Source organism: Elephantulus edwardii, unplaced genomic scaffold, assembly GCF_000299155.1.
Source record: "Elephantulus edwardii isolate Elephantulus edwardi_28Jun2011 unplaced genomic scaffold, EleEdw1.0 scaffold00269, whole genome shotgun sequence".
Lineage (NCBI taxonomy): Eukaryota > Metazoa > Chordata > Mammalia > Macroscelidea > Macroscelididae > Elephantulus > Elephantulus edwardii.
Window position 1 is genome coordinate 1759865 of NW_006400019.1, and position 15639 is coordinate 1775503.

Below are 15639 nucleotides of genomic sequence, written 5' to 3' on the forward strand. Positions count from 1 at the left end.
TGATTTTACTTTTATTATCTTATGATTCTAAATAAATACTCAGAGAAGCATGGTTTGAGGTCTTCAGTCCAGAACTGCTGACCCCCTGTTTTATGTTCTCTGCTCTATCTCATTCCTGGCTGTTTGTCTCTTTATTAATAATTATAAAATTATTCTATTCTTTGGGACCCTCGGTCTGCAACAGGTCACTATGAGTCGCAAACAACTTGGTGGCACATAACAACAACAACAACATTGCCACCCGTGTCTTGAATTTGTTTTTCAACTCCTTCAGCTTAAGAAATGCTAAGCGAGTCCAGCCCTTTTGATAGGGCACGGTATTTCCCTGGACTGTCCCTCTGCCTGTTTCTCTCTTTGCAGACCACGAAATCCCACCTGGGAGACCCCTTAATAAAGCTTCTTCAGTTTCAAAAAAAAATGTGTCTTTGGTCAGGAACACCATAGTCTTCAAACCAACATTGTTGCTCTTTAGTTATTTTGGAGAGCTTCTTGATACAATTTTTCCCCTGTGCAACACATCTTCTGATTTCTTGACTGCTGTTAACCATGGCTTTTGATTGTGGATCCTAGTGAAATGAAATTGACATCAGCTGGTTTCAAGAACCCAACCTAACCCCAGAACTAGCCCATGATTTTCTGCTCCAGAGGATGGAGTCTGGCTGCCCTCTGAGCCCTGCCCCTCTGTAGTTGCCTTTACTGTCCTTAGGAGACCTGAAGTTGTGTGGGGTGTTGGCTTGAATTGTAGACATGCAGGAATCTGGCCCTCTGCAGGCTGTAGTAAGCCCAGAGCCTCAGTAGGTGGCACTGTGGCTCTGAGGCACAAGGCTGAAAGAGCTGGTGATGTGAAGGGCCTCACCAGCCTGCCTTGGGGTGCTATCCACCCACTGAATGACCTAACTCATCTCAGATACCCCAGGGACTGCCTGGTTGGTGGTAGGGTCAACTCACAGAGGAACTTGGCAGGGCTCACCCACTCACAGGCCTCCCTCTGCTTCCTTCTAAGCCATCAGCTTCCGGCGCTGTCCTCCGAGAAGGAAGGGGCACTGGTGACAGGGCCTCTTTCTCTCTGTTAGGTCCTGTCACGCCATGTTGTCGAGAGACTCTGCTGCCTTCCTCATTACTCAGCTTCCCGAGGAATGAGCCACCTCCTTGGCATCCAGAACCTTCTCCTGAGGAAGCCCAGTTGCTTGCAGTCCTGCTGAGTCAGGCCCGTGTGATGGGGAAGTCAGGCACTTGGATCACTGCTGCTGCTCAGGGCCACTGCCCCTCTGTCAGGACTTCTCCTTTTTGAAGTGCCCTTGGCTTGAAGGTTCTCACAGACAGCAATCTAAGAACCACTCTCCTTGGAGGTCAAGGCCAAAGTGTGAAACTGCAGGAGGAAGAAAAGCAACACTACGTCTCTTCTGGGGTTATCTGACCACACATGTTTCAAGTGCCCAGAGTGCTGAAGGGACCCACCCTGCCCCCTGCCCCAGGGAGTGCTGTGTAGAGGAGGGTGGTCTGACATTCCTTGGGTCCACATTGGAGCTTGTTTGGGGAGAGTAGAAAGGACTTTAGGACTGAGGGTGCCACGCAGAGGAGGGAGGGCCGGGGCGCATGTGCATAATCCACCCATACAGCTGCCTGCTGTTAGCTTGAATCGGGGCCTGTGTGGGCCAGGGGGCTCCTGCCTGCAGATGGTGATGACAGGGAAGGGACGTGGTGACATCTGTCCAGGTTATGATGGGGAGGGCATTGGCACAAGTTCTGGTTTCAGTCAGGGCTGGAGGATGCTGTGGACCAGCCTGGCCCACCTTCACAGGGGGAATAGTCAGGCTGGTGTGCTGACGTGAAATAACACTAGGCAAGAGCCTCGATTCCTGTGGAGCATGGGAGAAAGAGAATGCAGAGTGGGCTCCCCTGCAATGGGTGCTTGAAGGAAGAAAGAGAGCAGGATCTGAAGGGGCTCAGTGTTAGTTGGGGTGTAAGTTTGGGGTAAAGGAAGCTTGGAAGTCTGAGGGAGAATCGAAGTTTGCCAAGAGTAGAGGTAGAAGGACCTGGCACATGACTGAGTGACCACATTCTGGGCAGGTGACTAGCAGTTCTGGACTTGAGGCAGACGCGCATTGGCCAAAGGCTGACTAGGAGGGACTGGGGTGACTTTGGTGGCCTGTCCCAGGGCACTTAAAAAGGCTCAGGTTGTCTGGTGGGAAGGGGGCTCGGAGGGGCTAGGGGAGAATACTGGGCACTGCCACTGCCCTAGGCCTGCCCTCTGTATCCCCTTGGCTCCTGGGGGCCCAGCTGAGGAGGCCACACCCATGGTTTTTGCAAGCCAGGGCCCTGCCCTGCAGTGTCCACTAGATGGCGTCCCTAGCCTTCCTACCCCCACTCCCAACCCCAGCCTTGCTCCTCCTCAGGAGCATCCCATCCCCACAGCCACAAGGCTGGCGCTGGGGCTCAGTAAGGCCTGCCTTTCTGACTAGGGCTCCAGTGACTTCCGGCCATGCCAGTGTGAGTCAGGCTTCTGGGGTAGCACGTTGTCTGTCCACCGCCAGGACGTCCGCCCAGTGGGGGGCAGGCAAAGCCAGGAGAGAAACTTGAGCCCTAGGCCACGAGCTTCCTGGATGCTAATTTTAGAGAGCACATGGCGCTGGAAACACACCTCTTCTGCCAGGAACCAGCTGCCTGGCTGGGTCTGCGCAGCAGGGTCTAGGGCCCCTCCCCACACCAGAAGGAGCCAAGGGCTGTGTGGCCTGAAAGTAGAGGGGCTCATTGGCAGAGCAGTCACTCCAGGGTCCCGGGGGTGATGGCAGGGCCATGCAGGGAGCACCCCTCTTGGGGGCCTTGGCCAGTCTTTTCTCTGGCCTGAGCTGCAGGTACAGATGACAGGATCCTGTGGGAGGGCTTGGCACAGTCTCTCTGAGCAAGCTCTTCAGTTCTGAAGCCGGTTTCCCTTCCCTGGGCTGCTTCCACATGGCCCGGGTCCCCTTGTCAACCTGACATCTTTCCCAGGCATGCCCAAGCTCCTTCACTGAGCCTTGCTCTTCTCGTGGAATGGAGAGGGCTTTTCCTCCTCATTGTTCTGCCAGATGCGATCACAAGGAAGGTGTGTTTTGGGAAATGGATCAGGCCATTCTGTCTGTGTGGTGGCCAGAACCTGCCCCTGCTGCCACCTGCTGCCACCTGCCAGCCTCTTTTGGCTGCTTTTGACCCAGACTCCTCTGTCCCTGTGCCCTCTGGGCTCTAACATGTAGCAGGTGTGTTTTGGCAGCAGCACGTTGGAGCACGTGTACGAAGAGAGTAGAGGGTCTGTCTTGTTCCTTATCATTTGGCAGAAACTTGCTCGCCCCTTTGAGCCCAGAACATGTAATGGGGGAGACCTCTGTCTTTAAAGTTGAACAAACACTATGAAGTCCAGCTAGGTTAGCCTCAGACTTGACCTTCGACCAGGTGCTGTGACCTGCTGGCTTGGTTTATTCTGTGCAGTGAGTGGCCACCTCCCTGTAGCTGCGCTAGTGCACCCAGGAGCTACCTGGAAAATCTGCTGAAGATGTGTGGAGACCCCTCCCTGCACCTGTCAGGGACCTCCCGTGGGTCCGTCTTTCTCCTCCTGCCAGATCCAGGCAGTGTCACCTGGCTGACCTGATTCTTTTCAGAGGGCTGATATGGGTTGGGGACTAGTACAGAGCAGAACACCCAGTCAAGTTCACACTAGCAATTTTCCTGTCTTTGTCCCCTTGTTCCTCTATCTACAGCCTGCTGCGACGCCTGGTGACTCTTATCTCCCAGCAGGCCACGCTGCTGGCCTCCAATGAAGCCTTTAAAAAGCAGGCAGAGAGTGCTAGTGAGGCTGCCAAGAAGTACATGGAAGAAAACGAGCAGCTGAAGAAGGTGTGTTTCCCTGCTCTGGCCCCCTCTCATGGCGCCCAGGGACCCTTGAGGCAGCGCCTCCCTCCTCGTGGCCAGCTCCCTGCTCTGGCCACACTCAGAACCACTCTGCTGTTTGTCCAAATGCCACAAAGGTTTGATGGACAAGTGAGAGGTGTTTTGTGGGCATGGCCTTGTGGTGCGGGGGCCGCCTAGGGGCCAGGGAGGGGTCAGTCTAGAGGAGCAGCACTTTGGTTCAGCTGCCTTTCCTCCCATTCCTGTGGGCCTTCTGGTCAGAGGCTGCTGCTGCTGCTGCTGCTACCTCTTGGGGAGGTAGTACCTTGGATTTTGGGGTTCCCCTCAGCCAGGTGGTGTGGAGGGTTCTGTGATACGGTGTGCTGAATCTCCAGAGGAGCCTTGCTGGAGAGACGGCAGCTGGCGGGGTGATGGTGAAGGTAGAGTGCGCAGCCTGGACACTGGAGCAGGTGGCACAGCTGGCTCTGCCCTTCCCCTCAGCAGGCAGCCAACCTGTGGCCTCGGGTAGGGAGCTTAGATGTCACAGTGGAGCAGTTCGGTGCTGACATTTCTAAGGGGCAAGTGCCCAGGGCAGTTTGAGGAATGGCAGCCGCAGTCCCTCTTGAGTAACCCAACCCTTGGCTTTTTTCCTAGGAAGCTGGTGTTGACAGAGGCAAGCTGCGAGTTGGGGAAGCCGAGGTGAAGGTGGAGGAGGAGAACAGAAACCTGAAGGCTGAGCTGAAGAAGCTGAAGGAGGAGCTGGCCAACAGCAAGCAAAGTGAGAGCTGTCCTCAGATGTCCCCTTCCCCACCACTCCCCAGAAGGTTGGAGCCACCCCTCCCGTGCCGGAATATGGTTAACAATGAACCTTACACGCGTGCATAGTGGAGCTCAGCCCTGACTGGAGAGCCGGGTGGAAACACACATTTTGCACCTGCTCCTCCACTCCCAGCTGTATGGGGGTGAGATGGCCCTGGTGAAGCACCTCAGTCACCCAGGGCCTCCTGTGAGGCCTGCAGGTGAGCCCAGGAGCTGAGGACCGCCCTGTCAAGGGTTCAGAGAGAGGCTCAGGCCAGGAGGGAGAGGTTCAGGAAGGGCGTGGACAGGAATTTGTAGCTGGGTTTTTCAAACCTAACCAGCTGTCACGTGGAGTCAGGACTAGAGCAGCTGCCAGTGGGCCCAGGCCCAGGCAGGACCGTCCAGTCTTCCCCAGAGCTGACAGCTCGGCCACTGCAGCACTCCGCGTGGAAGTCGGAGCTCTGAAGTAGGCTGTGAGCTGAAGGTCATAGCTGTGCTTTTGGTCCATCGGTCTTCCCCTTAGAGAAGGACTGAGCCCCACAGCTGGCACCTGCTCCCTAACACTGCCCTGTCTCCCTTGGTTGTGTTGTTTCCAGAACTGGAGAAGGCTGAGAACAAGGTCCTGGCCATGCAGAAGCAGTCTGAGGGCCTGACCAAGGAGTACGACCGCCTGCTGGAGGAGCACGCCAAGCTGCAGGTCAGCCAGCGCTGCCATTCCCTGGACGCGTGGCGGGCAGGGTCCTCATGGTCAGCGTCAAGGCTGACTGGGAAAGCCTGCGCTGAGGGGGAGAGCTCCTAGGATCCTGCATCCCTGGCAGGGCCCTTCTTGTGGCATCAGTGCCCATCCACTCCTCCCCACCCTGAGGCCTGCCCTGGACTGTAGTACCTTGCCTACCCCTCCCCAAGGCCCTCCTCAAGGCCAAGTCCAGTGGTGGGGCACTGTCGAGGAAAGAAGGCCCAGCGTGCAGGAAGGGCCTTTTGTGCGTTCTGGGCTGAGGAAGAGAGGGGCTCAAGGACAGAGGCGCTGTCTCAAGTAGTGTGTTCCCTGTCTGGTGAGGGGCTGTCTGCCTGCTTTTTTGCTGTGCTAAGGTTCTCAGGTGGGCTGGGCATGAGATGCCAGATGTCAAGCATGTCAAGCACAAGCCCTGCTTCCTGACAGGTGCCTTGGCGCTTGGCAGCTGAGGTGTGAGCGCTGTGGAGAGTGAAGAGGGCAGGCCCGGAGCCGGGCGGCCCACAGGTTGACCGAGTCCACGTGGGGGCAGGGTGTCTGAGGAGTGAGGAAGGACAGCACCCCCTTGGAGCTGTGCTCCCCTCAACCCTCGCTAAGGGCTGAAGGAAGTGGGTGGTGCTGGAGGCACAAGCTGTGGTCCCTGCCAGTCCATTGCTTCAGGCTGTGTGTCCTCTGCAGGCGGCAGTTGACGGTCCCACGGACAAGAAGGAGGAGTGAGGAGAGGCTCTCCTTTCCTGCAGTGGCTCCACCGGCACGCGTTCAGGCACGCGCTCACAGCACGCGCTGACGTGGCCTCCGCTCGCTGCCTCCCGCCAGCCCAGACTCCCTTCTGTTGCTTGTAACCCTCCCCACAGCCCCTGCCCCTCTCCAGCAGCCGATGGGCCTGGTTTCCACAGAGTCTGCTCTCACTGCCCAGCTCCCACTTGCAGTGGGCAGATGGCCATGTGACTTGGCCTGGGGAAGAGCTGCCCCCGAGGGCCCCCTTTGCCCCCCCTAGCCCTGCAGGCTGCAGTTCTTGGGCAATAAAAGTGGTTGTTATGACGCAGCCTTTCTTTCCCACCTCAGAAGCCCTGTGCTGGCCAGGAGAGTGACAGATGATGTTCTTGAGGAGACAGCATTCACCCTCTGGGGCTTTGGGAAATCCTAACGGGTCTTTTCCTAGGGCACAGGCTCTAGGCGGAGGGGCTACCTCCAGCCCTGCTCGGGAAGGCCGCAGCCTCTGCCACACTGCCAGCTGGGTGAGGCCCGCTCCAGGCAGCCTAGGAGTGTCAGTCTCCTGGGGCTTGGCAGCTGGAGCCGGGGGCCAGTGAGACACAGGTAAGCTGGCAGGGCCTCAGGCGACAGCCTGCAGTGTGACTTCCTCCTCTTCACATTTGGGACGGAGAGAACTTGGCAGAGTGCCACCCGTCACTCCCTACCCTTCGCTCTCTTGAAGGTTTGCAGGATGACCTCTGACTAATGCAACTGAGAGAGAGAAGGCTTGTCCTTGGCTGTGACCGTGAACTGACGGAAGGCAAAGCAAGGCGGGGTGTGTGTGGGGGAATCCAAATGGGTTAGAACTTCAGCCCCAAGGAGTGGGCACTGCTTACAGCCTGAGGTTGCTATGCTGAGGCTTCAGGGAAGTGGCCTTGAGTGTCTTGAGGTTAAAGTCCAAGCTGTGTGTTTACCAGGCCCTCGGCAGCAGAACGCCCACCTGCTCCAGTGCCTTGGACTTGCTCATCTCTCCCATGACCCTGCGAGTGCTGCTCTGGGTCCCACCCTGAGTTCCTGGCCCGGGAGGCAGTGGAAAGGCCCAGTGCCCAATCCTCATTCTAAAGGCTAGCTTACCTGTCACTGTTGCACACTGACTTTCCTGTCCCGAGCTGTCCAGCCAGTAACTGCTGCTCTGGCCACAAGGCTGTCCTGGGGTGACTGATCTTTCCTCATGCTCAAAATTATGCCCTCAACAGAAGTGGCTAGACACGGTCTCTTGATAAACCTTCCCAGTGGTTCCCAGGGCTCTCAGGGAGCCCTGTCCACCCACTGACCAGTCTCTCCACCACGGGCTTTCTGGGAAGGAGCTGGGTACAGCGCAGGACTCGATAGGGGTGGACACGGTGGCCTCGGGCCCCATGCAGCAGTTGCATCCAGGCGTGAGTCCAGGAGGTTAGGGCCATTAGGAACGGGCCAGGTGCCCTCTGCTTTGTGGACGGCACTTGCTGTGAGGGAACCACACAAGAGCAGTTGTGCAAGGTCAGAGGGTTGTGGGGTGAAGGTGACCTTGGAGAACACCAGCAGTGATGACATGGTGGCCTGATAAGGGCTTGTGCCTTTTGCCTGCCAGTCTGGGTGGGGTTCCACCTTCCACTTGCCGCCAGACCCTGCCTTCAGGACTAGTCTCCCCTCTTGTATCTGAAGCCCACCCAGCAGGACTGCCTTGCCAGTCCCCACCCTGTCCACAGGGCTGTCCTCCAGGCCACCAGCCATCTCCTGCCAAACCTGCTGAGTGCATCATCGTCCCCAGCCCACAGCATGTGACAGCTCGTCACCAAGGAGCTCCCTCCCCGCTGAACACGTGGGCCTTGATCTGGTTCTCCCTGCCTACTCCCAGGGGACCTGTTTACTTCCTGTGACTCCACAGTGTTCCCTCCAGTCCAGGACTCCCTGAGGCCCAGCAGTCCCCACTTAGATGGCCCCCCTCCTGCACAACCTGCCCAGAGCACCTCTCCCCACCCCCTCCCTGAACAGCGCCTGGTTCTCCAGTCCCTCACTTGCAACCCGCTTTCCAGAGGCAGTAAATCACATGGGAGGGAGGTGGTTGCCCATCTTTCTCCCACGGAGCAGCAGCTGGCCGACCCAAGCCACATGCCTTTCGTTTGAAAGCCCAACTCCTTGCCACTAGCCCCCAGAGCTCCCTCCATCCTTCCTGTTACTGTATCAAAGGCACTCACTCAGTAACCCTGTGGATCTGAACCTTGCCCTATCCCCGGCCATCCTCGTGGTCTCTGTTAAAAGGCCAGATCTCCAAGGTGCCACCCTTGGGCGCGCTCTCAGTCCTGCATCCTGTTTGTTCATACCTCCCTCCCCGGTGGACGCCACCTTCAGACCAGACCGCTGCCCTGAAGACTGCCACGCCCACCACCTCCACTGCGAACCCCAGCTTTCCCGGGGTGTTGCTGCAGCACCCTCCCTCGGCTCTTCCCTGGGCATCTGCCGGACCTGTGCCCTCACCGCCTTCGGGCATTCTCTAGGCAACCTTGATGGGTGTGCAGGCCAAGTGTCTGCTGCACACCCACCGTTCCCGGCTCGGTTTGCTCTTCTTTCGGGCACTCTGACCCTTATCTCCCCGACTCTGTCGGCAGTTTTCCACGGGGTTGGGGGGGGGGAAGGCTTTCCATCCGCAGCGTCCCCACGGTACGGCCCTGCTCTCATTCGGAGACAGTGCTGGGCACAGAGGTGCTCAAAGCCTCGCTGAGTGCAGCGGCCCGACACCAGGAAGGCCCCCTCCCCCTCCTTCTGCGCCACCCCCACCTTCACCCCCAGGAAGACAAGGTATGAGCAAGGACCACTTTGGAAGATGGCATGTTTTTTATTGCTATGTCTGCAGTGGCTTTTGAGCCCCGTGGACCCCTGCCCCAGACCCTCCACCAAGGTCAGGATGTAGGGGAGATCCTTTTCGGGGTCCACTCAGCTGTCTGGGCTTTGACATGACACTGACGTGCGTTAAAGCGGCTACGTTTTAGGAAGGCTTCACTTGTGGACAGGGCATCGGCGTGGAGCTTACAGGCAGTAGCCATGCCTGGGCCCCCTTGCCTCGGATCCCTGCCAGGGAGTAGCAGGGTGTGGGTGTGCTTGAGTCCACAGGACAGAATCCTGCACCTCTCACTCCACAACCTGTGGGCCCCCATGGCTGTGTGAAAAGCCCCACCCCGCCCCTTCCCAGCCGCCTGGGACAGAGATCACATGCTGACTTGCACACTAGACAGCTGGAAGCTTCGGTTTTGCCTATGAAAATTAAGAGCTAGGAATTCACACTCCTGGGCTAGGGGAGAGGAAGACAATGGGTAAAGGGGGAGGGAGTGGTAAGGGGGGCAGTTTAGGTGGTTTTCTCTTTAGAAATAGACAAGCAGAAATCTCACTCTCAAGTTTTTATAAAATGTGCAAAATACACGCCTTGTTTGCTCACGGGTGCAGGTCCACCTGGTATTCACCTTTGCTAAGAGACAGCTCTAGACACATGCTGGTCGCACAAGTACTCACAGGTGCGCACACACTCGATGGCTGTGGCCGTGGCAACCGGCACGGGAACCTCAAAGTCCCACTGCTGGCTGGCTCTAAGCTGCTAGAGCAGGCACAGGGAGGGGCTGGCCCAGCTGCAGGCTTGGCCTCAGTCACTGCCATCCCTGTGCTCACCCATCTGAGGGTACACAGGCCGGCCCCCAAGAGTAGATGGGTTACAATAGAGCCCCGAGGGAGAAAGGGGCAGGGTGGGCCGGCAGGCCACGGAGCTGCTGGGAGGGATGGTGGCGGGCCTAGAAAGCAGCGTGTGCACCAGCGGGACTGGAGACAGGGTGGGGAGAGGCCCTTGGGTAGGTTGTGGTATTTTTGGCGTTTTTCTTTCAAATGTGAAAATTATTTTTGTTAGCACTCATGGCACTTCCCCCTCCAACCCTAAACTGTCAGGGAAAGGCTGCCCCCTCCTCCAGAGTTGGGGCAGGGGCAAAGCGGGGGGCTACGATGGCTACAAGAAGGGGAGCTGGTGATGTAGGCCAGGAGGCTGTGCGGTCACATGACGCTCTCCACTACGACGACAACCTTGCTGCTCTCGGACACTGGGGTCAGGGTGGTCAGGCCCCTGACATCTGAGTCCTGAGCTCGGTACTCCAGGTGGTGGGGGCCCCACACGGGCTGGGTGAGGTGCTGCCAGCGCTGAGGAGGAGAGGTGCACCGTGAGCCCCCAAGAGCCGCTCTGCCTGGTCCAGGGGCCCACACCTCCACCCTGGCCCTGCCCAGGTGCCCACTCACAGCCCCATTTCTGCACTCTGAGACAGGTGGAGTGGTTGTGGGGACTCGGGGGGAGGAGATGAGAGGGTCCTGACCTCAGCCATAGTTCCTTTGGCCCTGAGGAGGCAGCCCAGGAGGTGGAGGGGCACGCAGATCATGGAGGAGAGTGCGAAGCCCCAACCTATGGCTTCACCCCACCATGGGTACACGTAGGTGTTGTTGTACACCAGCGGCTGATAGTACACCACGTTGAAGATGAAGATGCCCTGGTAGACAAGTGACAAGCAGATGACAGACACACCCCTTGGACAGATGGCTGGACTTCCAGCCTAACCCTGGGAGCTACCCCCAGACCCCAGTCCTGAGGTGGCAGACAGCGCGCCCCCCCTCCCGGCCCTGCCCGGCCGGCCACCCACCCACTTTACCATGCAGACTAGCGGAGTGAAGAGGACCCAGCACCACTTCATCCAGGGGCACGGCCGGTACCCGATCATGCAGGCTATGTCGTCCATGAAGCGGTCGGCTCCTGCGCCAGGGGAGAGAGCGAGGCTGGAGCCTGGAGCGCGCAGCCCACCTGCCCACCTGGCAGCCCTGGTCCCGGCCCCGGCCCCACAGCACGTACCATACACCCAGGCCACCACCACACACTCCCAGAAGGCCTGCCAGAGCAGAGTTGTGCCACTGGCCGAGTAGTAGTCAAACAACTGGAAGACGTACATCCCGCCCTGCAGGGGGCACATGTTGGTCAGGCAGAGGTGGGGGGAGCTGGGAGCTGGGGGGGGGTCCCTCTGAATACACTTACATCGGTCACCATGGAGAGATCAATGACGAAGCAGAGGACACAGCAGAGAGCCACAGAGATCTCTCTTTGGAAGCGGAAGTAGTAGGAGGCCGGGAGGAGGTCCAGGAGGCCGGTGACAAAACCCTCCACACCGACAAACTGGTGGGTGGGCCAAGACGAGTCTGGCTCGGCCCGAGCCCACCTCCTGCCGCCTGCCCACCCGCCCACCCGCCCAGCCGCCCAGCCCGTCCAAACCTGACTGTCCAGCCCAAGCAGCAACAACATGAAGAAGAAGAGGGCAGCCCAGAGTGGGGCCACGGGCATGAGGGTCACAGCCCGAGGGTAGGCGATGAAGGCCAGGCCGGGCCCTGTGGGGATACCAAGTCTAGACCTTGCTGGCTGGTGGGCTCGTGCCCACCCCCATACCAAGCACCCACTCCAGGGACCAAAGTATCAAACTCCTGCAGGCACAGGTGTCTGGGGGGTGGGGGCAGGGACACAAGCGACAACTGAGACACACCCCTTGGACAGATGATACCCCCAGACCCCAGTCCTGAGAGGTGGGAGATGGCAGGGCCAGCCTAGCAGAGTGGTGAGGCCCAGTGTGGCACCAGGGGCCCTACCTGACTCGGCCACCTTGGAGATGTGTACCCCTTGCTCTGCCGCCATGAAGCCCAGGATGGAGAAGACCACAAAGCCAGCAAAGAAGCTGGTCCCGCTGTTGATGAGAGCGAGGACAATGGCGTCCCTAGCAGGTGGGTGGGAGTCACTGGTTAGTGTCCACAGGTCAGAGGCAAACAAGCGAGGTCAGGGGTGTGAGTGGCTGTGCTCACTTGTAGCAATTGTTGTTGAAACGGTTGTAGCTGCCCAGGGCTGTGAGGGCCCCCAAGCCAATGGCGTAGGAGAAGAAAATCTGGGTGCCTGCATCGATCCACACCTAGAGGGCCAGTGGAACAGGCAGTGAGTGGCAGCCACAGCCACGCCGAGCCCTCCCACTATGGCCTGACCTCTCACCTGAGGGGACCCCAGCTTGGACCAGTCAGGCTTGAGATAGTAGACGATGCCGTCCAGGGCGCCAGGCAGCAGCACTCCTCGTACCAGCAGTACAACGAGGACCACGTAGGGGAATGTAGCAGTGAAGTACACAATCTAGGGGGGCAGGCTGCTCAGGGACCAGAGTGAGGCTGGCCCGGGGCCCTCTCCTACCCTCACAGCGACTGTCCCTCTATAGGAAATGGGCTTGAGGCCAGCACAGCAAGGCCAGGCCCCATTTGTCAGGGAGCACATCCTCTGGGCATGTCAGGGCTGGCCTGTGCTCGCTGGAAAGAGGTGTGTGGACACAAGGCTGAACACCTAACACCAAGCTCCCTGGGTCAGGAAAAGAGAATGACAGAGCTTCCCGCTTGCCCTCCCAGGAGCGAGACACAGAGGGGTCCCATCCCACACTGCTGAGTGTCTGCTTGCCCACATGCCTCCCTGGGACCAGGCAAGCGAGAGAGACTGTCCTCGAGCAGAGAGCCGGTCCCCCCTGACAACCCAGGAGGATAAGAGACAGGAAGCTTGGTGTGGCATCTCCACCAAGAGTCCCTGGGTTTGGGGGCTCAGGAGGACTAGCCAGCTATGTATCTAAGCACTGTCCATTCCTTGGAGTCCTGTCTAGTCACCTTCTGTTACAATGGTTGACCCCTCTGACTGTACCTTTCCTGTCGACTTGACCCCCTTCCAGACACAGAAGTAGACCAGCACCCAGCAGGCCAGCAGACACAGCATCACCTCCCAGTTGAGGGCCCCGGGCATTTCCAGGCCCCCAGAGAGCCGCAAGACTTTGTTCCTAAGGGGGAAAGCTTATGAGGGCTGCCCAATGGGTGGTGGCCCCTCCCTCCTCCAGCCCTGAGTCCAGCTGGCCCTCCTGACACCTGGCTGGACCCAGCCCAGGCCTCCTGAAGTGTCACTGTGTGCCAAGAGCCTCAGAGCCCCCTGCAGGCTGGCCCCAGGCCAACTCTCCCCCTCTCCGCATGCAGCACCAGCTCCCAGGCAGGTGCAGGTGACTGACAGTGAACAGGAGTGACAACTGGTGCGACAGAGCAGCCCATCCAGCTGCAGGGAGGGCTTGGCCAGGACTTCTTTGCACCTGATCCCATCACCAGTGGGCTGGCCCCGGCCATGCACAGAGGACTAGAGGAGCCCGATGGGCTAGGCCCTGAAGCATGTGACTCACTCCCAGAATTCGATGACAGGGGACCGGCGATCAGCAAGCTGGTCACATGTAAGGTTGGCCAGGCTGGCATTGGCACAGTCTTGGTGGCGGAAGATCTCCACACAGTCAGGGCTGTTCCAGCTGTGGCCGCATGTGGCCCAGGGCAGCGTGGTGGTGAAGGACTTGACCAGGTAGTAGAAGCCCCAGGCCAGCACCATGATGTAGTAGGTGTTGCAGTAGAAGACGATAACCATGGAGGCGTAGCCCAGGCCTGGCAGGGTGGGAAGGGAACCAGCAAGGGAAGCCTGGAGCCCACGCCCTCCTCTCTCATGCCCAAGTGTTCCAACACCAGCTACCCAGGGTGTGCCCCTCCCACACTGCCTCAACCTGCTGGCACATGGCAGCTGGGGGAGCTTTCTTGTCACCTGGGGCCACGAAGGGCAAGTCCCCCCACCCTGCTTGTGTCTTAGCTGCCTCGTGTGTGCAATGGGTAGCTGGAGGTCTGAAGATGCCGCTCACTGCCTGCCAGACCCACCCCCCTCCACAGGCCCTGGGATCCAAGCCAGGGATCTATGCGGGGACTGACCCCACCTGGGCCCCCTACACCCCTGCATGCCGACCACCCTCTTGTGGCTAGACGAAAAGAGGCGCTCACCTTTGAAAAGGGGGCAGATGTTCCAGACGTTGATGCTGCCCGCCTTCATGAACTGGCCCAGCGAGATCTCCAGGAAGAAAATAGGGATTCCTCCCACCAGGGCGATAAGGATGTAGGGAATCAGGAACACACCTAGGGGCAGGGCGTGCAGGGTAGGACTCATGGGAAGCCATCTACCCCTAGGAGGCAGGGAGGGGAACAGCCCAGCTCAGCCCCACCCTGCCAACGTCCCCCAGTGAATCAGTGCCCACGGTGAAAGTGTGGGGTGGCCTCAGGCTGGGCTGAGAAGAGAGCCCTCCAGCCCCTGGGCTGCACCCCATGGTCGTCAGCATTGACCTACAGGGCGAGGACACATGCGCTCACACACGTCTGTGCCTCGTGCCGCAGACACCGGAAGGAGCACTGAGGGCATGTGTATGTGCATGTGTGCTTGCACGTGTGTGGCGTGTGCGTCTGTGTTTGTGCCTGGCTGGGTGCTGGGGACCTGAGGACCTGCACGGGCAAGGGCAAGGGGCCCCTACTTTCCTGTACCCCGACATGGGCATATGAACATGAGCCTGCTGAGGGTGTCAGTGCAAGGACAGAAGGGGCCCAGCAAGTGCCATGAGGGCGAGCCAGACCCTAAAGGAAGCCAGTGGGGGGGGGTCATGCCAGGAGCAACCCCCCCAGCAGCCTGTCCAGCTCTCCACCTCCTCCAGGACCACCGCTTGCCCTCAGTTCTCCCCTATCCCAATCCTCATTCTCAGAAGCCAGCTTGGCTGCAGCTTACCCAGTGCCTAGTCCTAGCATCTTACTTGTATGTGACCTTGGACCAAGGCCTCTGTCTGGGCCTTAGTTTCCCACCCATCACGTAGTAACTACACAGTCCACCACTTTCAGTGCTTGGCACTCCAAGTCATCTGTGTGCCCATGTCTGTGGCCAGCCTGGCCAGTGTGTGAATGCGGGTGTCCAGCGGTGGCGCCGGGCACCCAGTCCGCAGGCATCCAAGCCTGGCTCGGGCACCCAGTGTTCCAGACACAGGCGGAGGGGAGGAAGGGATGGGAAGGGGAGGGGAGGGTGGCAGGAGGGGGAGGGACAGAGTGGCCCATTGTGTATGCATGTGTTCCTGCGTGTGCACGTGGGGGCCCGTACAATGTGCCACTTGTGTGCCTGACCCATGGGGGCAGCCAAGGCGCCTCACCTCTGGAAGCCCCCCCAGCGGCGGCCAGGCTTCCCACCTCCATGGCCAATCCCTGAGCCCGCCCCCCTTCCCCCCCACTCTGCCAAGCACATGACTGGCCGGGGACGTGGTGCTGGGCTCTCCCCCCCCCCCATCCGCCCGTCTGTCCCCGCGCCCTGCCCCACGTGCCGGCGGCCGGGGTACTCACCTCCGCCGTTCTTGTAGCACAGGTAGGGGAAGCGCCACACGTTGCCCAGGCCCACGGCGAAGCCCACGCACGACATGATGAAGTCCATCTGGCGCGTCCAGGTCTCGCGCGGCGGCACTGCCAGGCCTGCGGGGCCGTCGCCCTTGGCCGGGGCGCCGTCGGGCCCGGGCGCGATCAGGGGGCCCTTCTTCTCATCGCCGGACACGCTGTAGATGCCGTTCTCCGCGCTCTTCTTCGCCATGGCCCCAGCGGGCACGGGCGCGGGT

At 59.4% G+C, this 15639-nt stretch overlaps 2 protein-coding genes across 3 annotated transcripts in view; one reads left to right on the forward strand and one right to left on the reverse strand.

Annotated features, from left to right (window-relative positions):
• BCAP31 (B-cell receptor-associated protein 31) overlaps window positions 1-6145 on the forward strand; it is a 29717-nt gene extending 23572 nt beyond the window's left edge. Inside the window, exons 4-7 of the mRNA XM_006899937.1 lie at window positions 3735-3870; window positions 4516-4639; window positions 5256-5356; window positions 6068-6145. Coding sequence (XP_006899999.1) covers window positions 3735-3870; window positions 4516-4639; window positions 5256-5356; window positions 6068-6106 — 400 coding nt within the window. The 3' untranslated portion in view covers window positions 6107-6145. The remainder of the gene's footprint in view (window positions 1-3734; window positions 3871-4515; window positions 4640-5255; window positions 5357-6067) is intronic.
• A 3823-nt stretch (window positions 6146-9968) lies between these two features.
• Window positions 9969-15628, reverse strand: SLC6A8 (solute carrier family 6 (neurotransmitter transporter), member 8). 2 transcript variants are annotated; one of them, XM_006899939.1, is made up of 13 exons: window positions 15374-15628; window positions 14006-14137; window positions 13372-13621; window positions 12852-12984; window positions 12168-12302; window positions 11987-12090; window positions 11777-11871; window positions 11409-11521; window positions 11175-11312; window positions 10995-11097; window positions 10798-10898; window positions 10468-10638; window positions 9969-10297 (listed from the first exon to the last, which is right to left on the reverse strand). In XM_006899939.1, exons 1-13 carry the CDS (start codon window positions 15612-15614, stop codon window positions 10154-10156), a joined length of 1860 nt encoding a protein of 619 aa, XP_006900001.1. In that variant the 5' UTR covers window positions 15615-15628; the 3' UTR covers window positions 9969-10153. The 2 variants fall into 2 exon arrangements, with proteins under 2 accessions (XP_006900001.1, XP_006900000.1); XM_006899938.1 differs by having other exon boundaries at window positions 11777-11901.
• Between the last annotated feature and the right edge of the window lie 11 nt (window positions 15629-15639).

Coding starts and splice junctions, on each gene's coding strand:
- SLC6A8 (XM_006899938.1), bottom strand. CDS start 15,614: ATGGCGAAGAAGAGCGCGGAGAACGGCATCTACAGCGTGTCCGGCGAT. Junction 12,091..12,167: donor CCAAGCTGGGGTCCCCTCAG/GTGAGAGGTCAG, acceptor CTGGCCCTCTAG/GTGTGGATCGATGCAGGCAC. Junction 11,902..11,986: donor TTCAACAACAATTGCTACAA/GTGAGCACAGCC, acceptor CCCACCTGCTAG/GGACGCCATTGTCCTCGCTC.